Raw genomic sequence first — 25,150 nt, 5'->3', positions numbered from 1 at the left:
GTATTAGGTAATTAGATGTCATGATTACTTTTTATGATGTTGGGGGTTCTCTGTGATAATGTTGTATGAAAGGGTTTAATTTCTCTGCTTTTTCTTTGTCTTGCACATGTTTGCAGACTGAAGCTGCTCAGAGGTTAACATAGTCGCTGACCTTTCTACTCTGAAATACACCTGTTTGCCTTTTGAACCTTATCTAAAGTCCTTGGAGTTGGAGCCAGAGCTCTATTTAGAATAGATGTAGAAATAAACTTCTATGATAAATAATTATCAGCTTCCAGCTCAGGCTACGTACACACACGTGCAATAATTATCGTTAGAAAACAAACGATTAACGACCGATTAGCAAAATATACAGGAATATTTTGAACAATCACATTGTGCACAATTCTGTACATGTTAAAACGATACGATCGTTCACATATAATCCACCAATAATGTACACACACTAGATACAATAATCCACCAATAATGGACACTAGATACAATTGTTTGAACGATGCAGGAAGTGACATGTACAGAAGAAAGTGTATCACTGAACAATCCAGGATCACTGAACAACCGTACACACAATAGATAGCGAATGATCGTCACCCCATCAGATCCGCTGGGGCGGTCGTTTGTTTCCAGTGACATTTCTCATTCATTGGCGTCATTGTGCACTTTTTTTGATAATTTTCAGACGATCGGTCGTTAATCGTTCGTTTCCAACGATCATTATTGCACATGTGTACATAGGCGTAGAATTAAAGTTAAATTATAGAAAATTTCAGGCAGGTTGTTCATGGCAGCACATGAGCAAGGACAGGCAGGTATGTTTATCCTATTGCAGTAGAAAGCGGCAATGTTTCTCTGCCACGGGCGCCTCCATCTTCACCTGGTTTTCTTCTGATTCTTTGGCTGTCTTAATTGGGCAGGCCAGAATGACTCCACTCCCATACATGCTGTGATACCTAGCATTGTATACTGAGGTGCACATCGACAAAAAGATTGCAAACAAGCTGGCAAGTTTTAATTTATTGCAGAAGGGGGAATCGCCTGTCCCGTGCAATATGAAAACCTACCTGCTTATATATTGTAACTTGCGTTTAGTTCTGCTTTAACTTTAAAAGTGACTACTTGCCAAGCACCAAATGTTATCATGTGAAGGAATATAACAATGTCCTTTTACTTTCCCTAATCAACCCAAAGCTTCCATTTGTGTCTAGCCCATTCTACCTCCCAGGTACTGCAGCTTGGTTGGTTGGTTTAAGCAGCAGGGTTAGTGTTGCCAATCCAGAACGCTAGACTAGGGGTGGCTAGGTGGTCTTGTGCCTTGTCATTGACAATGCTGATTATCCAAACCATTGCAATGTTTTGTTTACCAAGTAAAATACAAGGGGGCACATCCTACGTGTGAGAGTGGCAACTTCACTCTAAATTCTGGAGCACTGCAGGATTGTTGCCGCACCATCACTGGAAACATCATTACATGTCTGGTAAACAGGTATTTGTAGAAAATGCACACTTGCCTCTGCTGCACTGAAATTTCAAAATTCAGTCTTCGCTCTGTTCAGCTTTGAAAGATGCAGAATACCCCTTATCAATGTTACTGGCAGAATCTGGCGAAAATTAAAAAAAAAAAAATTAAAAAAAAAAAATGAAGGAACGAAGGAAGAAAATAAATGCAGATGCCACTTCTAGGGACTAAGCTGCAGTATAATACATTTGTTCTTTGTTTTATGGACGCTTTAGGTTAGTTACCAGTCCAGCCACACTTTGTAAGGATGGTAGTAGATAATGAAAGTTTGTAACATGCAGTTGAGGCAAAATGGCATTAAACAGTCTAATCCTAGGGTCTTCCAGTCTTCGAGAGCTATGATTCAAATACATTTTTATTCTATCTGCAACAGACAGAGATAAATCAAGTAAGGAATGGTTTACATAGTCTAAAATGCCTCTGCTAGTACCACCATCTGTCCTGTATGTGGCCCATGAGGCCTGGATCTGGGAAACCCTGGTCTAAACTTTAACCATATTAAGCGCTTCTTTAGGATGGTGTTTTCTTTCTATGCCCATAGTCTGCACCATGCAGACTTTTCTTTAAGGTTTGATGTCTGTGACTGTCCTGTGTAAAGGGAATGAAGTCAAGCAGTAAATTCACTGCTCACCCTTTCACATTGACTGTGTGTATCTCACAGTAGGGACCCTTTGATGTTGTAACAATAGAACATTGACATAGTGGAAGATTAGGGCCCTTGAGGAATGAAAAGAGAGCATGGTGCCATTAACCCTTGCTTAGTTTGAGAATTTGATATACTGTTGTAGACCTATACCTTGTTTTTTTTCCTGGCAACACAGCAATATACTTTGCAGTATAGTTTTCTCACCTTCAAGATGCCCCAGCAGCTGCCCAGCATGAGGTGGTATGTGAAGGTTTTTAAATTTTAGGAAGGTTAAAAGTTTAGTTAACAAGGATTAAACTTGTGAAATTGTAGAAAAGAAAAACAAACATAAAGAGTGTTTGGCACCAAACAATCAGGCGCATAGGAACTGTTTATGGCTTTTAAATATGTGACCTCCTGAGGTCAGGGCACAGAGAAAGAAGAGACCCATGGTAGTTCAGTGTCAACCTCGGATACAATCCAATTGTTAAAAGGTTTCATTACCAGATCATTTATCTCCATGTTCCGACACATAGTATATATAATACAATGATTTTGTGTATATATAATAAAATATTACCCTTTAAAGATTCTGATTTGTTAAACGTCTCGCTTCAAAAAAAAATAATTCATAGATTTGTGATAGCATTTTGTAATCATAGTGGGTTGACATCTGCTTAAATGTAATTCATTGTTTTGGGGTTTTTTGCCTGCTTTACCTTCCACACTATATTTTATGTTCCTAGGTCTTGAGGTATCTAAACCCAACACATTTGTTAGCTTTGAATAAAGAGGTGAAGTTTTAGAACCTGAGTGTAATGCATTACTTGTCATGTAGCCTAAAAGTGTGGAAAATCCTAAACTTTGTGCTGTCACAAGAACAGGGAGGTAATCATCGAATACAGGTGTTTATTTGTTAGCTGTTCTCAGAGAGCATTCCCTTTACATAATAGAGACTTTCTGTTGTGTCTACATATCAAATATTCAACCATAAAAACCAAAAATAAATGATCCACCATAGTTTAACCCCTCCATTCTTCCAATGCTAAAATTAATTGGGTTTGGGGGCACGTGGTGGTTTTTTTGCAATTACAATTTTGCAATTTAGGTAATTCATAGAAAAGTCTTTCAGATTTGTTTCAAAGGTAGCAAAGCAATAACACTGTAGTCCCTATGATGGCAATTTGAATAATTCATCCAAACATTTTAGGCCTCCTTGCAAATCTGACCCAGCTCCTTGCTTGTATAGTTATATACAACCTTCCTTGTACAGCTGGTTGGCTCTTATAAATGTAACTTATGAATTACAGATATGCACTCTTTAATGTACAGCACTGCGTAATATGTTGGCGCTATATAAATCCTGTTTAATAATATTAATAATAATAATGCACTCATGCAGACTTTTTAATGCAAATGCATAATAGACCTCTTTTGCAATAAAGGATGTGTACCTGCCTGTTCATTATTACTGTTACAGTATATTATCAGAATTTGCAGCTCCGTGTACCATTTTGACACATACAAATATGCTGATATTAAATGTACATATGCAGGTACAGGAGTGTGTTCATCACAACATAATTAATCAAGTCTGCAGAAGATCTTGAACCTAAAAGACTAAGTTATTATCACCAGCATTAGAGAAGGATCTTGCAGATGTTGCTTAGCTAGAGGTGGCCTGGCTTTTTTGGGTGAATTCTACTCCCAGCAAATGAAAATATCATACACTAGATGCTTCCCATATGTACCTACTGCGTTAATGAATATGGCTTAAATTTGTTTCTCCTATCATTGTGCATGTAGCTTCTATACATTGATATTTAATTGTGACTTAACAAGGCTTCCATGGACTTGTCTTCAGAATGCTATGAACTAGACAGTGCAGGTCAGGTTATTTCTCATTTTTTCCTATTAGCATGTATAGGTAAATAGCTATCATTAATACTTACAATGTTGTGTAGTTTGACCACTGAAGGAACAATTGTTTGTTGCTGTTGAGAATACTGTGTGGTAGGGGCTGTGTGTATGATGTACCCATAGTAACTACTCAAATTTCAAACAAGGGAAGGACACAAATTATGGAAATGAGACAAGCATTTTTGCCGGAGGTTACTGAATGGTTTACATCATCATTTCTTGTTAAGCTGTTTACTCCACGGTAAAAGTCCTTATAGGGCCAAGTGAGTAAAAGACCAGTGTATCTTAAAACAACCTGTCACTTTTTTGCATTGTAAAACTGAAAGGAAGGTTCATGGTGCTGGGAGACCTGTGTCCTGGACACTTTTATCTTTTATGCATGGGCATTTTTTTTTTTTTTTCATGTTTCCTTGTGTTAATTATAAAAAGGGTGTGGAAGGAAGGTGTTGTAATAAGCACACCAAAGCTGATAAAAAAAAAAACGAAATACCAGAAGAGTGAACCACTGAAACCCGTCCCAAAGAAACTTAAGTCTTAAAAATGTTTAACATTTGATACCCCCAAAGATAGTTTGGTTGTTAGCAGCTTAAAGGTTTTAGCAAATGCTGGAAATGGGTTGGGTTGTAGAAATGTGAAGCCACTGACTTAGGAATTTCTTTTCCCCAATGGAAATCATTTGGTTTCCTTATCTTATTGTAAAAGGTATTTTTAAACATTCTTCCCAATTTTTTTTTTTTTTTTTTACTGCTTTTGAAGCTTAGAACATAATCCTTTATTGATGGCTGGTTAGCGCTATGATTCCTACTATTAAACAGGTATACCCAATTGGTTGTTCAGTGGCTGTATGTAAGAGTAAACACACTTTATTTTCAAAATCATGTTTGATTGTATTGGTGAAGTGGCACAGCCTGCTGTTTAACAAGATCATACGGTAGTTGTTCAAGGATAATTTGGAGGAAATTCCAGAACCAACTACGCTGGCAGCTGGGGTAGTTCTTTAATGGGCCATTAAATTACACTTCATAATTTGAAATGGATCATCCTTACTCTAACTTACCTTTATGTATAGTCAAACATTTCAGGGTTTGTTTGCTCTCCCAGTAAGGAACTTTCATTGTTCAGTTTGGGGAAATGTTTTCAGACTTTTAATCTTGAGGATGTATGAAAAACAAAAGTGTGTGTGTGTGTGTGTATGTATGTATGTAGTATTTTTTTTATACTTTTCAATTTGCATTGTGTAAGCCCTAAAATATAGATAAAACATTGATATAGGGTAGGTCCCTCTATCAGAAGCACAAAAATCAATGCATTTTATGTTTATTCTTGCAGGTTCAAATGTCATTGTGAAATTATACTAACTTTTCTTTTTCACTTTAATTTCTATAGAATGCTGAGGCCTTTTCTGAAGGCAGCTTTCCATTTACCCACAGTGAAACATCAGAATACCTAGATGACCAATCAACACACAGGTCTCTCCCAAAGCATCGTTTTATGACTGATGGACACTCTCCTTTACAAAGCGATGGCACTGGCTCTTTCCTTCTGGATCTTCCAAACTTTCCAGACCTCTCCAAAGCAGACATCAATGGTCAGAATCCAAATATTCAGGTAACATCATCTCTTGAAATGAGGGGCAAATGGCCTATTGTGTGTCTAGTATGTTGTTGGTTTTTGGCCTCAAAATTTACAAATGTACAGATCTAAAATCAAAAGCTTCCACAGTCTAGACAACTGCTCTGTTACACAAGACCAGGCAGATCCCATTGTCCTGGTGACCTTTTCACCTGGGTAACCAGAACCAAGTCTAAGCTGCTATAGTTGTGTTAAGCTACGTACACACGTCAGATTTTTATCGCCCGATAATCGGCATCGGCCAATTATCGGGCGAAAATCTGCCATGTGCATCGTGCACTCCCTTGTCGTTGGAAAGGATCGTGAAAGATCCTTTCCAACGACAAAAATTGGCAGTGTGTACGCAGCTTTACACTTCTCACTCTTTAACACTTGTTTTAATAAACAATTTCCAAAAGTCAGGGAAACCTCCCGTTCTAGATGTTCTAAAAGAACCTGCACAATTCCAGAAATTGAATAAATGTATGGACCAGATAGATGTGGCAGAATTTTCCCAGCGCAGGGTACCTATAAACCTGTATACTTTAATAGAAAGTTATATTTGTTTGGGATTCATATATTCTCAAACAAACCTAGTCACCCATTGAGAAATAAGTCCCTGGTGTGTGTATAAATTTCAGCTTGAGCCACTGATCTCTGTAAACAGGTTTTACTATATAGAAAGGAATGGGTGGGCTACACATGGTGGTTTGAGTGGAGATCTATGATGTGCAATAATATCCATTAACCTGAAAAAAGTTTTGAATTTTAAATTGTATTGGAGTGAAGCATAAATAGGTAATGTATAAAGTCACTGTACCTTTCCTTTGTTTCCTCTTTTTGTGTAAAGTCTATTCTTAGATCTTTTTAGGGTTTTCTTGGAAATTCTCCTGTGAACATTCCCCTGCAGTTTTTAGTCTCTAAACTAGAAAACCTAATAAGTCAAGGTTGTAAAGTATCCAGAATATCCACTGGTTAATGTCTGACCTCTAGGACATGAAAAGATCAGTGGTAATCATTCTCTGTCACCCAGTCATAGCCAAAGGTCTGCTACTGAAACTGAACATGAAAGGAGTTGGAGGGGTAATTTTATCTGTTGTTTATAATCACTTTTGACTCTTTGCATAATTATTGAACTATAAACATTCTACACTGCCCTCGTATTTTATTGAAAACATGAAGGTGCAGACAACCACAGCCCATTAAAATGTTAAATTGCATTGATGTCAATCAAAACAACCCAGGACCTAAATTGCATATATAACGGATTTTTGTTTTATATTGTTTTGCATTTAAAGGTTGTCTGAATTGGTTATGCTGCATTACTGGACACTTCTGCACCAGGCAACGTTTTGCCTTTCATAGGCGTATTTGAATTTTATTTTCTGTGCCGGTCAGTCGATCAGTCTTTCTACTTGTCTGGCTGCGGCCCTTTCCCAAATTCTGTACAGACTGCTTGTTTACTGCCACTGACGTCAGTAACAGATCATTTGTGATCTGTGTGGGATACCAGTTACGACAGCTGTCTTGGGTCTGTTTGCAGTCCAGAGCCCCCTGCTAAATGGTTAATACAAGTAGAATGCCTTGCTTAAGATCTTTATTCTGACATAGGCCATTTCTTATTTCTTATCTCTTTTTTTCCTAATTTTGTAAATAAGCAGTTGACTGTTTGAAAAGACCCTGAATTTGTAGCAGCTGTTGTATTGAGATAGATTCAATCTACATAGAACGGCTTTTTGTTTTTTGTGTGGGGTTAATTTAATTCTTTGGTGGTCCCCACTGTAATACCATGGGAATAAAGAAGTCTTATCTAGACATTTGTAGGTCTTTAGTTTTTTGTTGTATGTGTATTTTTATTTGTATTTTTTTACTATTTTTTTTTTTGTTTTGTTTTTTATTATAAAGCCCATGGTGAGGGTTATGTCAAGGCAAAACTGGAGTGGTAGTGATATTCTTGGAGATTTGCTTTAAAGTTTTGATTCTTACACCTATTTATGTAAAGCTCTGTATATTATGTTGATGCTTTATAAATACAATTTATTAAGGTCTATTTATAAAGCAGTGAATCTGGCATTTACTAAAACATTCTGTGGTGGATAATATTATGCTGCAATTGAAACGCATACCCTATGGTATTAAAAAAGACGATTTTCCTCCAGGTAATCCTGTGGATGTCGCATTCACCGCCTTAAAGGATCTCCTAATGTTCCCTTGTCATCATATATGTTGAAACCGGAAAGCAAACTTCTTGCCGCAAGGCTTTCCATATTATACAAAATGCCTACTCTTAAGAATTACTTATGGATAAGAGAGGTATAATCACAATGTAAAACTAAATGTTCTATTTTACTCACCCTATCTCAGTCAGTGTTCTTTGCAGTTATATAGGTGAAATATGTATCACATTGAGGTTTAAAAATCTAAACATTAAAATGTGTATCATATTGGGTGTTTTTTTTGTTTTTTTTTTGTTTTTTTCTTTTGTATATTCCAAAACATTTGTTCCCCCCCCCACACACACACACACACATTTTGGTCATACCGAGAACCCAGATCCCAAACACTAGACTTAGCTGAATATTAAGTAGCATTTCCAAATACAGATGTTAACAATTTCAGTGTCTTGTTTGGAGTGCAATTTCCTACCTTTAATAATGTAAACAGTTGTTTCAGTAATGCCTGTGATTTCTTTAATCGGGTCAGTTTATCTTAAATAGGAATAAAGTGGCTTCTTTCAAAATGTCATTGTAGTGGGTTTAGAAATTCTGCAATTTCTAAGCCTACGCCAGCGTGCATAGTAATGCAGACAGGGCAGATCCCCGGAGAAAGGAAACCAGTGCTGCCTATTTTACATCTTCTTATATATATAAAAATACCTTGCATTCCATCCATTCATAACCATGTCTATTCCACAGTTACTCAAAAGTATGTATATAGGCATTACATTAACATATGTGCTGTACTAAAAATCTATTGAGATTTTAAAGGGTTTGTGCTAGCAAAATGCAAAAGTATTTGGGGGAAGGGGGGTTTAATATTGTCGTCTAAGCTATGAATATCCCAGTAGGGTCATTAAAATATGTACCTACTTGTTTCGGAGGTTGGCAGTGATGTAAAATAACAAAAAGTGATGCAGATTGGTAGCTAGAGACCATGGCAAACAGAGGCAGTGAAGGAAGCAGCAGCCAGAGTTGTATAAAGAGCAGGAAAGAGCTCTTTTCTCAGGTTACCATTGCTTAGGATAAAACCTTTGCAGGTTCTGCCTTCTGCCACTTTAATTTAATCAGAATGTATAATGAGAAAATGTAAGGACAGAATAGTAGGCTACTTTCGGCACAGAAAAACTTAAGTATTGTATAAAATTAAAAAATCACTTTTATTAAATATACAAGAATTTTAAAAACATAAAAAATGGGATTAACAGAGGTTTAATACACTGTATCCTCAACAAAGTTTTTACAAATGTGTATCAGGAATCAGAGAGACAGAAGTTGGGTCTCTGCTGATGCGTTTCACCCATGTGGGTTTCTTCAGGGGATAATAGAGACCATTATTTTACAGTGTTGATAGTATGCCCAATCAAGAATAAAAGCAATATATGTATATCAATATTTGGGTGTAGACCCAAATAAAGAAATATTGAGGTGCTTTTTATTGGTTCAGACAGCGATAATTGTTGGGGGGCTCACTGACTCGTGTATTATGGGAAGATTCATTAAAGTTGTTGAAGAAAAAATTCCTTATAGAAAGGATTCAAGAATGGTAGAATTTCACAATCCATATCAATGGAGGTCTGGATAAGTTATATGTTGATAGGTTTCATCCTTTCATTTTGTATTCCTCTAACGTGGATCAGTTGATATAGGAAATGTCTCCCGATTCCAGTATTTGATTTCAGCTTCAGTTGAGAGGACATGTACTCCAAAAAGGGAGGTTTTTTTAAATGGCCAAAGGGAAGTTAGGCCACTTTGGGCCGTCAGGGCCCGGAATGTATATGGCTTTGAATGTATATACACGTACATGCACAGATCGGACATAGATAACTATAGACTTGGCAGCACTTTCTCGAAAATCTAGTTCATCATTCAGCACTACTCCTTCCTGGCAATATTAGATAAGGTATTATACATTGTCCAACAATTGGTATTTACATGGGGGTTAAACAACCCCTTCAAGTTTTAAAATAAAATTACACCACAATTGACTGGTTGGTTTGGTGTTGTAATATGTGGGTGCAAGGGAAGCAACCCAAACCAGCCTTCCCTGGGTAAAACAAAGGGCAGAAGGTCAGGGTCCTTCTCTGGATTCCCTGGGACCTTAAATGCTAATTGTTGAACAATGTATATTAAGTTATCTAACGCTACGTACACACATCAGATGATTCTCGGACGATATGAGCTGAGAATGGTGTGTACAGAAGTCACTCATGGATCTGTCCAGGCAGATCTGTGAACAGCTGCAATGGAAGTGAATGAAGGAGAGTGCAGCAGGTGATACCGCTGGTTCTTCCTCTCCATAGAACAGAATGTATGTACAGCGCTCATTCATTCATCTTTCAGTTGGTTGTTGCTGGAAACGTTTGTGAAAGATAATGTCGAACAACTATAATTGTGCATGTGCACGTAGTCTAAGATTGCCAAGACTGAGCAGTGCTGAATGATCTAGATTGTCTGAATAATTTTGAGAGAAAACATTTTTTTTTTGTTTGTTTTTTTGGTATGAGATTTCTGTTTCTACTATTTTAGAAAAAAAGAAAATGAGGTTTGGAGTTGTATTTTTATCTAGCAGACACAATGAATTGGGCTGTGTTCCACTTGCAATATTGGTTGAAGTTAAAAAAAAAAAAGAAAAAAAAAAGGGGGAATTAAAATGGCGCAACCCTGTGACGAAGGCGACTTTATTCTTGCCTTTCTTTGGCCCATTAGCAGAAACTCTGTCGAAGAGCCCATACTACAGATCTTTTATCCCATTTGTAAAGGATTGGCACCAGGAACACTGCTACAGAGGAAAGCCTTAAGCAAATGAGCCGCCAGACAGGTAAGTATAAAGTTTCTTTCATCACAGGGTTCTTCAATTTTAATTTTAACCTACTGACAGAGTAGCATTAATGAGCTTAGGTTTGTGAACTACAGAACAGTTTCACTTCTTAAATAAAGCAGCCCATACATGTACAGATGGGTTTCATGTTGCAAAGTAGGCATAAATGACCTTTCCCTGTAGAAAATCTGCCCAAGTTAAAGGACCATCTGATGAGGCCTTGATGGAAGTCATGTGCCTTTTATGTTGGTTTTGTTGCTGTAAAATTTGAAGTTAGTAAGTGAATTACTGCCCTGAAACTTGTTCATTTGGTATTACAGAATAATTACTTTACCTAAAACCCACAAATTCTGCTATCCCTGTAAATGAAAGAATAAGAGAACCCCTTTAAAGCTTCCAAAGCAGCTGCAGCGTCACAGGTTGCTTAACTGTATTAGGTTATCCAGTTGATAAATGTTGTAAAAATTTCCAATACCAATGGTAACGATCGAGAAGTCTCCTGGCTCCCCATTAAAGACTATAGTACCGATCCTCCAAGTCTCTACAGTTGGCAACAAATAGCGCAAATTATGCAAGGTTTTGTTTTTGCTGTCAGACCTACAAATCCCCAGCCATATTCTTCACGATAACTCCCCAAAAAAGGAAGTATTAACCTGCTATGTCTGCTTTTTGTGATATCCAAAACCTTGTTTTATTAGTAAGAGAACTGTCTGGCCTCTAGGTGTATGAGCACATATATTAAAAATCCTGAGTTTAAAGCAGATGTTACTGTCCTTGACTGTGTCGGTGTTTTCAAACATCTGTGTAGCACATGTCTCTTTGCTGTGTGGAAACCATTGCTTAATCATTGTATTGATTAGGATGTGATCCCTATGTATACCTTAACAAAAAGTTTTTAAATTGGAAATGTTAAACGTACTTTTCTGTCTAAAATAAAATGTGCATGCAAAATATGGGTTGGTCGTTGCATCTGACCCTTGTGTACCATTTTCCCCTTTTTATCCCAATTCTTTAAATTCTGGAGGTCTGCTATTCTGCAACATTCAGTGCCAGTACTGGTCAGTGAGCAAGTCAGGTAGTTTAAAGTCCTCACTTTGTTTAACCTGGCATAACACTGCCAAGAACTTTATTCTGAACAGTACATTGATTTCAGTTCACCCATGCTCCTTCCTGAAGCTCCCATGGGTTTAAACACTTCTCCATGGTGGCTTCTATGATTAAATGCTATCTTGTACCCAAAATAAGAAACTGTATTGGAGCGAATTATGCCGCAGTGTACGGTCATCTGCTCCCTGGCTGTCTGTTGCAATGCTGTCCATTTCCATTACACCTAATGCAAGGCACAAAAAGGACAGAAATGCGTGCAGCAGGAAGTTGATAAAGAGCGCTAAAGGAAAACTCCAAGTAAAAACATCACATTGCATAGAATACAATGTCCGAGATCCTCTTGTATCGCATCATATGAGAAGCGTAGTGAACTGCATAGTGGGAACAGGGCCAAAAGGTCTTGAATGCTACATGTCCTCTTTATGATAGTTTCCGGCAGATCATCCAAATGCAAATAAATTTGCACTTTATGCCAAAGAGGATTCAGTGATTTATTAAAACTTAAACTTTTTAGACACCTACAAAGAATACTTCATTTATCAATTTGTGTATGTACCCACATTTCACTTTCTGCAATTTTCAAAATATCAATAGAATGCCAACATCTGTCTCCTTATCCGTTAAGATTAGGGATTAGATCATGCCACCATGTATGTTCCCTAACCAGGTTCAGTGGTATAAGTACATTTTAGGATTTGTTTGAACAGAATTACAAATCCTTTCTAAGAGCTAAAACATCTCCTATATATCTATCCAAATTGTGTCTTTAGTGGTTAAAATTAAAGCATTGTAAGTATGGGGCACCCTCTGCTTTCCAGGATATCTTCTAAACCAGTATGGGTTTTTTTTGGTCTTTTTTTTTTTTTTTGTTTCAATGTATGTTTTATGTATACGAAGTATTTCTTTGCACAAAATACCGCAAGGGCGCTGCAGTTGTCTAATTTCTTTTCCTACCCTATATTTGGTCAGGTTACAATTGAAGTAGTCGACAGTGCTGACACAGATCCAGAAAATGAAATGCCAAAGGAGAGCAAGTCCAGCTGGCCAGTTCCATCACCAGACTGGAGAAGCTGGTGGCAGAGGTCATCAACATTACCCAGGATAAATTATGGAGGCCAAGATTACAAATATGACAGCACCACTGAGGACAGCAACTTTTTAAATCCTCTGGGTGGATGGAACAGACAAGGACTTGGTCACCGCACATTTGATCTGAAGGAACAGCCAGACTATGGTAAGTTCATGTTACATATATTTTGCTATGTAACCTAAATATACTGTACATTGATCCCTGGAGACTTGCTGATGGTGATGCAGAAGGGTCAGTCTGCACTGATAGCTATAATTCTGTACGTAAAAATAAGAAAGCAAAAAGCTTCCGATTTCTGGATGGCATTTGTTTTTTATATTGCATCGCCATGCAGCTATATCCCTACTTGCCAATGAAATCCCAACCCTTCTACAATGGGACAGTTTGCAAATATTTCCCTCTTTATATTGTGTACTTTATTATGCCATATTTTAAAATTTGCCATGGTTAGGTTTCAGATCTGGAAAGGCATGCCCAGAGACCATTTGGGTTATTGATCACTGAAACAGTAGGTCATGAACAAAAACATATGCTTAAGCAGAGGTTGGGTATTCATGAGATATACATGTTTAAAAGTGTACAATAAAATGTCACTTTTAAACGATCGGCAATAATCGGCAAAATGCTATTCATTGCATTGGGTCTGTGGAGTCTGCATTGCATTGGGTCTGTGGAGTTGGTAAGTTTTAGCTGCTGCCAACTCCAGAAGCATAATCATAGCTTCCAATTCAGTCTTGCGGATACTCCACATTCCAGCAACTATCCTAGTTTAATGCTGTAGATGATTCTTCCACCCACCTCCCATATGTCCGGTAAAATAAAATATCTGTACATGTGTTTTTTACTCATTCTTTCTTTTTTTTTTTTTTAATTGCTCACACATGGCTTTTAAATCCAATCAAATAGTAAAAACTGATGTTTAAATACCTATTTCATTACCATTCCATTGACCTTTTAGATTTGATTGGAAAGGTCAGATCAAAGAAAAGTAAACATTGATGTACCAGATACTTTAAAAACCAAAAGCACAACTGTTTACTTGATCACAAAGAATTACACACAAATTCCAGTCTTGCATTTAGTCAAAATATTGGAAATCCTGTTATATTGAAATCTAAGGGTAGGACGTTGTGTAACAAAGACCACATGGTTCAATCTACAGAACACCTGTTTTTCGAGAAGGCAAATCAATGCCCAGGACGGAGTATTGAGTATCGGCACCTAAAAAATACTAATTTATACTTGTGTGCCCAATATTCTTTTTGTGGATCAACCTAGATTTGGTTGGTTGATGGTTACATTAGGGTTTATGTTTAAAGGGTCACTACAGATAAATGTATTTATTTCACTCTGGTTACTGACCATTGTGCCCCTGGAAGACTTTGGTTTTCAAATATCTATACTTTAGTTTCCACAAATCAATATAAAAAGGTTAGTGGAAACAAGTTAGCTGCACTCTGTATTGCAGGGTAGATGGGGAAATAACAGCGCAGAGGTCCCACAAAATTGAGTTCCCTAACTGACCATGAGATGTTCTTTTCTGCCAAGCTTGACTAGTAAAAGGAACAGTCAACCTAAAAGTGATATTTGCTTTATAGGTCAAGGTAAGAGTGTTGTGTTTTTATAAGCCATGTAGTATATGGTGGGAGGTTAATAATATTCAGGATTTATATAGCGCCAACATATTGTGCAGCGCTGTACATTAAATAGGGGTTGCAAATGACAGGAAAATACAGACCGTGACACAGGAGGAGGAGAGGACCCTGCCCCGAAGAGCTTACAATCTAAGAGGTGGGGGAAGTGGCGCACACTAGGAAGGGGGATATGGAATCGTGGAGGAGTAGTGAGGGTTTTAAGAGACTGAAAAAGATGGGTAGGCAAGTTTGAAAATATGGGTTTGCGTGCTCTTTTAAATAAACAATAAGTAGCAGCAAGCCAAAAGATGTGGAACGCCATTCCAGAGAATCTGGGCAACTCTAGAAAAGTCTGAGCCGTGCATGTGAAGAGGTTGCAAGAGGAAATCATTAGAGGAGCGAAGAGAGCAGCTAGGGGAAATTCATGGTAAATGCTAGAAGAAGCTTCCAATCTGTCAGTGTTTAACCATCCTCTTAATAGATTTAGAAATAGAGAAATATAGTACTGGAGTTTGGAGTTTAACTTTAAACAGTGGTCCATATTTTGGATAAAACCTGCAGATATTTCCATTTTAATTCCATTTATTTATAAAACTCTTGTTTTCTAGAATATGCTGATGGAGAAGGTGATTGGAGCGCCTGGTCTGTGTGCAGTGTTAGTTGTGGCAGTGGGAATCAGAAACGTACCAGGTCTTGTGGATACGCCTGCACAGCTACAGAATCCAGGACGTGTGATATGCCAAATTGTCCAGGTGTGTAAAATAACTCCAGAGAAATACATACTAAAGAGAGCTGTGCGTGCTGCTGGGAGCCTTTCCATCCCACCACATCAAAACCACCCTGAAACGATCAGCGCAGTGCCTTTAAAATATAAAGTGGGTGTTCTGTGGATAAGTGCGTGCACATATAATGACTAATGGATTTTAAAAGAGGAGAAAAAAAATACTAGTAATTTGGCTGCTTCTCCGAAGTAGCTGCAGAACACCTGGTAAAATGAACAGGCTGACTTTGGCTCACAAAACACATTCCTGATGCCCTGATAATGCGTTTGTTGCATACTTCAGTTCTCAGAGAGGAAAAGGGAGAAACCTTGTGACTTTATAGCAGCGGTACTCCAAGGCAATAACAATGCTCCTAATTCTTAATTATTTGAATGGTTAAAGAGTCAACACTAAATTTGTTTGCCAGTATTTATGATGAAGATGGACAGATTAAGGTCCTAGAAAATATGGAGGACAGCAAAGTCGCATGTGCTCGCTTTAAATTTGATTAAAGAAAGCTTGTTTTTGTTTTGACATTCACTAAGGTTCATCTCAGTTACCCTAATCTCGGACTTGTTTTATTATCCTTTTATATTTTAACAAATCAGCAGGTGGTGCATCTGTCTGCATGTATCTGCAAGCTTTTATTAGTTGGCTGAGCACTGAATTTGTTATGTTTGACCAAATGGAAAATAATTCAAGGTAGGATACTGACGTTGAACCATGTTTTTTGGTAAATGGTGACTGAGTTTCTATTCTCGCTATTGCAATTTGGCTCTTTGGGTTAAGGTAACTCATGTATTTAAACAGCCTGGCAGTGTACCAGGACACAACCTACTTTACAATTTTTTGTTTTGGTGTGCTGCAAAGTAGGTAGGCTGGCAAAGGATGGTTAACATGCCATTCAGGAATGAATGGCTTTGCATGTTAATGTATTGTGAATATGCTCCAACCATTTTAGCTTCACCCCTCTTTCTGTCCTGGTGAGCACTGTTACTAGAAACTGATGGTGAATCCAAAATTGTTAAATTGTTACCAGAACAAGAGGTTAAGGAAAGTGAAAGAATTAAGAGATATGTATTTGAAATGGAGAATTCATTAGCTAGGCCTGTCTAAGTACCAGGCAGAACAAGAAATCCCTAGCTCTGGCTTATCAGGTCTTACCTCTGCAAAGCGACCACTACTTCCATACAAAGCCCAAGGGACTTTCTCTACTGCATGCTGGCAGGTTAAAGGCTTTTTGCTATCTTAAGCTGTATGGTAAGACCATATACTCCTTTTTTTGTTTTATTGCACCTAAAATATATTTATCTGAATAAATATAAGTCCAGCTATTGTAAACCTCTGAACTTATTATCTTCTAGCAATACCTGTATAGCAACACTTGGGCAGGTAGATGGAAGGGTAGAACTTGGTATTAATTGGGTGTATTTCATGCAGATGTTCTGGTAATAGGAAGGGGGAGAGCAGAGGAATTCCTTCATCACTCCGATGTTCCTCTTTTACTGAAATTCTCCAATCAAGAGTCTAATTGTAACACTGAAAGTTGTTTCATCCACTCTGAAAGTTCAATTCACCTGGAAGTTTAAACACTTTCTATGTATAGACCATATGTTTCAATGGTGTCTTTATATTTGCTTTTGAGTTGCTTCTAATTAGATACAGTTCTTGTATGTTATTGTGTTTACATAACCTTTAGAACACAGGTGGTATCCTATATAGCAGCAGGCATAATTGGAGGATTTTAATAAAATGTTATTTTATTTGTTCACAAGTCCAGTACCACTTAATCCCTTTCGAAAAAGTCATTTTTGGCAGCTCTGGGTGTTTCCTAAATTCGGTGAGAAAAAAGTGTAGCATTTCAGAACCGATGAGGTGTTTGTAATGAGCCATCTGTGTGGTCCATGAGCCTCCTAGGACTTTTACAAAGCTGCCATTTCCAGCACAATACATTTACAGTAAGTCAGCTTTTTATGGCTCACAGGAAGCCAGTTGAAGATTTGATATTTATACGAATACACATATTGCTGTCTTTGGCTAATGACTGAACACTTCTGGCTACGCTTAGGCAGTTGCTCTACTTTTATAGCACCAGTTACAAGGACAAAATTGCATTGGTGCATTTTATGAGTTGCCTGAACACAAAAATGACATGGGAATGACAGAAAATTTCCAGTTTCTCATTGACCAGGAAGATTGTCATGAAGCAATTTGTCCTTCTCAGAAGTGATTTTGATTCCTGAACTGTTTTCTAGTCCCTGGGCAGTGATGTCATTCACTTCAGGGGACAACTATACAGAAGTAGAGAAGATAGATATTTTGTATGTGTATGTATATAGATAAATAGATAGTAACCAATTCCCTAAAGGTGCGTACACACTTCCAATTTTTATCGTTCCAATCGAACGACGAACGATCGATTGGGCAAAAAATCGTTCGTAAAAAAGTAACCAACGACGCCGACGAACGAGGAAAGTCGCTGGAAACGAACGACCGGACCGACGGATCGGATTGGACGACGATCGTTGAACATCGTTCGTGTGTACGGTCGTTCGTTGATCGTCCATGTTCAGAGCATGCGTGATGAACGAACGTCCGTTCACTTTCCTGTCGTGCACATAGTTCCTCTATCGCTCAAACGATCGTATCTATTGTGTGTACAATATCTACAAACGATCGTGTCGTTAACTCTATGTGCAGGATCGGTGCTATACGATCGTTCATATATATCGTGCATGAACGTTCGTCGTTCGTTTTCCAACGATAATAATTGGAAGTGTGTACGTAGCTTAACTCCCAAACATTTCTTGCTTTAAAAATGTAATCTAGAACAAAAATATAATTTAATGAGCCTGGAAACTCAAAAGCCTAAAATCTAGTTATATTCTGTAGCCACCATAGTCAACATCTTTAAGTGACCAGTGTGTAATATTCAACGTCGGTTTACAAATGGAAGAAAAACTTTCATTCAGTATCTGATTTCCATTCTGCATTGTCAAGCATTTGTATGAATTGAAAGTGTTGCTATGAAATTTTAATTTTTAAGGAAAACCAGGGAGTACCTATGTGAGCTCTAAGCTGCCAGTGGGGCATAGATGAAGTTTATTTCATGTTCATCTAACCCACATTTAATTCTTCATGTACATGCTACTTAGTCTTGTAAAAGTAATTTGTTATTCCTTTTGTAATATTTTAGGCATGTTTTAAATTGATGTGTGTAAACTGTAGTTTTCATTTTCTTCAGGTATTGAAGACACATTCAAAACGGCAGCAACAGAAGTGAGTCTACTTGCTGGAAATGAAGAGTTTAATGCTACAAAATTGTTTGGAGTTGGTAAGTGTACTAATGAGAGAATGTATATTGTACTATTTGGAAGCCAGAGGCTCCTCTATAAACCTCAGAAATTATTAAATGAAAGGCGGCGGGGTGGGGGGGGGGGACAAATCATTCAGCTGGTAAACCACTCTGATAAAATGTTGAAATGTTTGAGTTCTGCTTTAAAACTTGCAGTGAAATGTTCAAGCTCCTCCTTTATGCCTTAAATAATTTAGATAAATAGAAGCCAACATTCTTACATGACCTTATGTCATTATTGCATAGATAGTACTTAACAGCAGACTGTTTTAATTTATTACCAGTTAATGAGCAGTAAGATGAGTCATTAAGAATTTTTGCATTCTCTTGCAGATACAGACAGTTGTGAACGCTGGATGAACTGCAAAAGTGAATTTCTTAAAAAGTATATGCATAAAGTTGCCAATGATCTCCCAAGCTGTCCATGCTCATACCCAACTGAAGTGGCTTACAGCACTGCTGATATATACGATCGTGTCAAAAGAAAAGAGTTTCGTTGGAAAGATGCAAGTGGTCCAAAGGAGAAACTTGAGATCTATAAGCCCACAGCAAGATACTGCATTCGCTCAATGCTGTCCCTGGAAAGTACTACTTTAGCAGCTCAGCACTGCTGTTTTGATGACAGCATGCAGTTGATTACGAGGGGCAAGGGAGCAGGAACCCCTAATCTCATAAGCATTGAGTTTTCTGCAGAACTTCATTACAAAGTGGACGTTTTACCTTGGATCATGTGCAAAGGAGACTGGAGTCGTTACAATGAGGTTCGCCCACCAAACAATGGCCATAAATGTACTGAAAACCCCTCAGAAGAAGACTATTTAAAGCAGTTTCAAGAAGCTAGAGAGTTCTAAAAACTGGACCTAGTGCCAAGTAATGTTAGACTTGGGTGCTCACCCCAGGATCGGCTAGAAATAGGGTCATGGAGTTTTTAACATGTCTGCAAAGCTAAATCCAACCTTTTAACGTGTTATAAACAATGCGGTGTACACTTCTTTTTCTAGAGGACTATATACATCTGTATAAATATTAGCAGACAAACTGGATCCATGGAAATCTCCTTATTTAAAGAAGACAGCAATACTTATTATTTTATAATGAAGCCAAAGTTTAAACACATTTTAAATGATAAATTTTAAAGTTTTGAAGGACAACCAGAACAAATGTTGATTATCAACTTCAGATCTCTTTACTGTGTTAATGAAGTTACCTGAAGTTAATGATCTTATTTTCCCTTGTCCATATTATTGGTTTGTTGGCCTATAACCATCACTCACAGGTTCCTTCAACCTTAGTAAGATACCTTTTATCTGGGACTCTCAAACTTCTACATATCTTGACCTAAGCAGTAGCAGGCAGATGGCGCCCAGAGTGAGGGTGATGGGCACAGCAGATCTGCCTCTTACATTAAACGGTACAGTTACTTGGACTGGTGTTTTTTTTAAAGATTGGTAATATAAAGCTCCCCTTCTCTGGATTCTTTGGAGGAAAATATTTTGTTTAGATTTTTATATATAATATATATTTATAACAAAAAATGAAGGAAGATTGGTTGAAAAAAGATATTAAAGCAAAACTTTCCAAAAGCAAAAAAGTTTTTTGGCTAGAGTAGGGAAGGGTTAAAAAGCTTGCTTTTTTATCTGCTGTTCTGCTGTGATTGGATATATTCTTCGCTTCCTGTCCAGGTAATTGGACTGCAATAAACCCCAGTGCTAGTACAACAAAGCAAACAACAAGTCATTAAAGTGTAATGAAATTTTATCTATTAAAGTTTTATCTATTTTTTTTTTTTTTTTTCTTCAAATAAAGTATTTGCCTTACCTCTCAATACCATCCCTCTTAGTATGCAAAATATGCTAAGGAATCTGTAGCACCCAGCATCTGATTTTTGGACCACCTTTGTGCACAATGGTTCCATGATGTTGGCATGTAGATCTCTGCAGGACATAGTAATTTGTGGTTTAGGCATCCAATACTTTGGAAGTGTTGAATGCCATAGATGATTCAGCATGGTTTGGTATTCAGGAAAGTCGAAATTGGAAGAAACGACAGCAGGACAGGTATGTATTTTCTTTTGCTGTCAGGTACTAACCATCCATTAACCTGAACCTGGTACACAACCCAAAGAAGAAACTTTAGTGTGCTCTAGTGTTCAGTTTAACCAATCGTTTTAAGAATTGGTTTAAGTATTAGAGCTTATTTTGTTTCTGGGTTAACTGAATAGTTAACCTAAGGACTCATTTTAGGGTACCGTTAGGAGCAGATTGAAAGACAGGGATATTGATCTACATCCTTTATTATAAGGATAGATCAATGAACAATGCCGGGGAACTGCTTTACACATGTTAAAATGTTCACTCAAGACCAGCTCAACTATCTTTCCCAAGCGGCAATGATTTGATATAAGTAAACCAGCTTTAGCAATTTCATCAATGATTTATGATAAGTGGGTTACTCTATCGTACACAAAGATGATATAAAACATGGAATAAACAGCTTAGCGTTAAATTTTAATTAGCATATGCCAAATCCATGTATCTTTTTGGAGGGTCCTTTTACAGGGTATTGATTGAATAGGCAGTTGGTTTAGTACTACTTGTGCTATAGATTTTATGGCTGCCTTTGGCCTTCCACAAAACATTATGGAGGAATTTAATGCCATTAACAGGATTGTTATATTGTTGTAATGGCTGTGAATTGGAGTAGGCCTGTCACCCAGTTTTGTTTTGGTGTAGATATAAAAAAAACATTAATTTATATACTCTCAACTCTTGGATATGTTGGTGTTTTGGAAGACTGATTTTAACCAAAAGATACCTGCAGGTAAAATATTTTGATAATGTGGATGCTGGCCACCGGCTTCCACCATAACAGGAAGTAATGCAGACACTGAAACTCTAATCCATCAACATTATAGTTTTGTTTTTGGTTTTATATAAATTATTGGGGCTTCAATTATCCAAGTGACTTCAGCAGTTGAAAATGAGTTTCGGAATAGTATGGAAACATGGTGAAAGGAGCCTATCTCTTAACTTTGGTATGTGTAAAGTATGAACCTAGATGACATGCTTTAAACAAATTCCTGTTCAATATAAATCGCTGGTGACGCTATAATTGCATGTTGTTCCACAGTACAGCACCAATTTCTCCACCACTGTTATACATGATACTGTATTACTATATTTTTTATAATGTGATGTGGGAGACCATAGCTTCCTTTAGTGGAACTGTAGAATGGGAAGTTGGTTGTACAAAGGTCAGTACTGAACTCTATAGCCCAATTTCTGTGTATAAAATATCCAATTCCAATGCATCATAAAAAGGCCACTAACTTTCTTTAGGCCTATTTGTGTTTGTGTTTACTGCTTTCTTGTATCCTTACATTCTTGTATCCTGTATACATTATTCTCTTCTTGCCCTTTGATGCCTTCATGGCAATCAGTCTTCATTCATGTTGAAGGTATTTCTGAAGTAGAGAAAAAATGATTGCTGTTACCTAAAAATAACATCCCCACTGTTTACGTTGGCAGTATGACAGGCAATGCTCTGTTTTAAGTTGAGGTAACTGATTTTTTTTTTATTCTTCATATTTATTTTTTTTGGCTTCAGACGCTCAGCCAGTTATTCTTCTGTTCATTTATCCATTCATGTTTCAGAATGAATTTTTATGCAGTGAAGGAAAAAGAAAGCACACAGGTAAGGTCATAAAATATGCTCGTAGAACGTGAGTGCATGTCCCAAATGATCTCACGGCAGTCTTAGAGCATGATGCTGGTAAAGTAAATGTGGCTATGTTAAAATTGCTGCACACTCACCAACACCGCTAATAGATCTCTGCATTTTCTCAAGAGCAGTTCTGTCAAAATGGAAGGAAACTTGAAAACTGATGACTGACAGCTCTCTTCATCCTATTACCATCCATAACACGCAAATATGTACTCTTGGAGTGAAAAGATGTCTGCATAAATGTATTTACAGAAAGTAAAACTTGACATTCATAGTCCTAGCTCCTTTTTACACTTTTATGTGCAGTGTATTTAGGTAAGAGTAGCGAAAGTCAATGCACCATTCACAAGCTAATATACCACTGCTTTTGCCTATGCCTTCCTGTGTGTTTTTGATTTAAGTTTTTAAGTCCTACTGCTTTCCTAAGATTTTATCGCTCAATAGCAAGGCAGCAGTGAGGAAGCCATATTTTGCTGATCTAGACAGTGAGGGAAAGTTTACAAAAAAGGCTGAATTCACTTGTCATATTCTTGCCTTGAAGAACATTAACTTTGTGACAATATTTTTTATTAATAAAAATGGTAGGTAAAAAAAAAAGCAATACTATAGAATATAGAAAGTCACAAGTACTACAGGGCATTCTAACAACAGTCTAGGCTCAAAGTGTGCCCATTACAGAACAGGTGAGTTCGCAAATATTACAGACAACATTAACAAAGACATGTTTTGTATAATTTTTTTTTAATGTATTAAAATTTTAAAAGACAGAGTAGAATTTACATCACACATATGCAATTGCATTATGCAGCATGTTAATATTTGACAAAGTTTAAAATAAACCAGCTACAGGAGAAAGAGGAAAAAAAGTTTATTTTTTTTCAAAATATATTTTTATTTGGGTTAAACAGTAGACAAAAAAGTACAAAACAAACACTTTGTTTTTCAACCAATAAACAAGAACAAAAGAAAGAACAAATGATGTAACATTTTCAATGTTAGGGCAAAGCTATACATGTTTCACAGTAGTCCAAGAGGTAGGTCAGTACTGTTCAATGCATCATACAACAATTATACAGCATTGGTCGTACAGAAAAAATAAGACATAATTAGCATTTACGTAACAATAGGGGGGTCATTTACAAATTCTCTTTCAAGGTACCATGGAGTGTAACGAAAACAGTTGTACAGTTTTGTTTTGTTAGCCAGGTTTAGTGTCAAAACTTTCCCAAGTTTAAAAAAAAAAAATTGGGTTTTAGATTTCTTGTGGAAAGAAGCCTCTATCCATTCCATTCTGAATAGTTCTTGTAATTTAGTCATAAAGAGACCCATCGTTGGGGTAATGGATTCTAACCAGCAATGAAGAATGGTTTCCTTTGCAATAGCCAAGAGCAAGAGTGCTAATCTTTTGGTGCCCCCTAGTAAACTGGATGCCTCTTAATTTCACTAGACCAAAGACTACCCATACTGGTGTGACTGGTATGTAATTAAGTAGATATCTATGAATATATAATATACCACTTGCCTATGATTGCTTAATAATTGGGCATTCCCAGAAATTAGGGTAAAATGTAGCTGCCTGGGCTCCACATTTGAAACATGCACTTCCATCTGAGAGACCCATATAATAGGCTCTCTGAGGTGAGATATAATTCCCATGGAAAAGTCAAAAAAACATTTCTCTATACTGAACTGCCGGCATAGCTTTCCGGGATAGTCTTTACATTTGCAGGATTTTTGAAACCAGTGAATCAGGAAAATGAGCCCACCATTTTGCCATGCTTACCATAGAAGTTTCATAGTTTAGGTCAGTTCTAAGAAACTCGTACAGTTTAGAGAGCCTTTGTGGGAACCTGTGGGGTCAAATAACATTTTGTCTAATGGGTTATTCCAATCCCGAGGGGCTTACTGTCTAGCAATCCTTACTGAAAATACTGTCTGCCATAAAGGGGAACTTGTTCTTTAGCTCTGGAAAAAAAATATGCCTTGTGAGTGTTGGAATCAATTAGTACTCTGACAGAAGTTAGCTTAGTTAGCCCATGTTGTTAACAATGAAGAGGTGCATCCAGGTGTATATTCAGCGTTGCCTGCAAGGGGGAAGTATAATGAAGTGTGAGCATGTCATTCTGTTTTCCGTAAGAAATCCCAGAGTTGCAACAGAGAGTAAATTAAAGGGTTCAACTGTATCTCCTCCAGCAGGAGTTCTTTGTGGGTATGTAGAATGGCTAGGGGATTCAGAGGGGGATATAACGAAAAATCCACCTGCAAATTTGTGTAAAAGGATGTAGCATGTATCCAATCCTTTAGGATACGCAGAAGTGCTGCTTGATTGTAGAGGGCTACATCTGGTATATTCAATCCACCATTTTTCATGGTTTGTTGAAGGATAGCTTGACTGGCTACAGCATGTTTGCTACCCCATATAAATTAATAGAACAAAAAGGTAATTAGTTTTAAGTCTTTGGTCGGTAAAAAAAATTGGAAGCGTTTAGAAAAGGAATAGTAACCTAGGAAAAGTGATCATTTTAATTAGCGCCACTCGTCCCATAAAGGAGAGTGTAAGGGATGCCACAAGTCATTCTTCATTGATTGTATAGCTTTTGTGAAATTCAGTGTAAAGTTTTGCAGGGTTTTTAGGAATCCGTACTCCTAAGTACCTAAAATGGGACTTGGCACATTGGAATGGAAATAAGGAACTCCAGCTTGGCTTGTGTTTCAGAAATAGAAAAAGGGCCACAGACTTATCAAAGTTTATAGTAGAACCTAATAGTTTT

The 25,150-nt window shown here is 37.3% G+C and overlaps 1 protein-coding gene across 1 annotated transcript in view; it reads left to right on the top strand.

Annotated features, from left to right (window-relative positions):
- The window catches only part of ISM1 (isthmin 1), a 33,053-nt gene extending 12,705 nt beyond the window's left edge, over positions 1 to 20,348 (top strand). The window contains exons 2-6 of the mRNA XM_072409615.1: positions 5,448 to 5,669; positions 12,786 to 13,050; positions 15,149 to 15,292; positions 18,546 to 18,635; positions 18,990 to 20,348. Of these exons, the coding sequence (XP_072265716.1) occupies positions 5,448 to 5,669; positions 12,786 to 13,050; positions 15,149 to 15,292; positions 18,546 to 18,635; positions 18,990 to 19,507 (1,239 nt within the window). The 3' untranslated portion in view covers positions 19,508 to 20,348. The remainder of the gene's footprint in view (positions 1 to 5,447; positions 5,670 to 12,785; positions 13,051 to 15,148; positions 15,293 to 18,545; positions 18,636 to 18,989) is intronic.
- The last annotated feature ends 4,802 nt before the right edge of the window (positions 20,349 to 25,150 follow it).

This window comes from Pyxicephalus adspersus, chromosome 4 (assembly GCF_032062135.1).
Source record: "Pyxicephalus adspersus chromosome 4, UCB_Pads_2.0, whole genome shotgun sequence".
Taxonomy (NCBI): Eukaryota; Metazoa; Chordata; class Amphibia; order Anura; family Pyxicephalidae; genus Pyxicephalus; species Pyxicephalus adspersus.
This window is presented reverse-complemented; position numbering and strand designations above follow the sequence as displayed.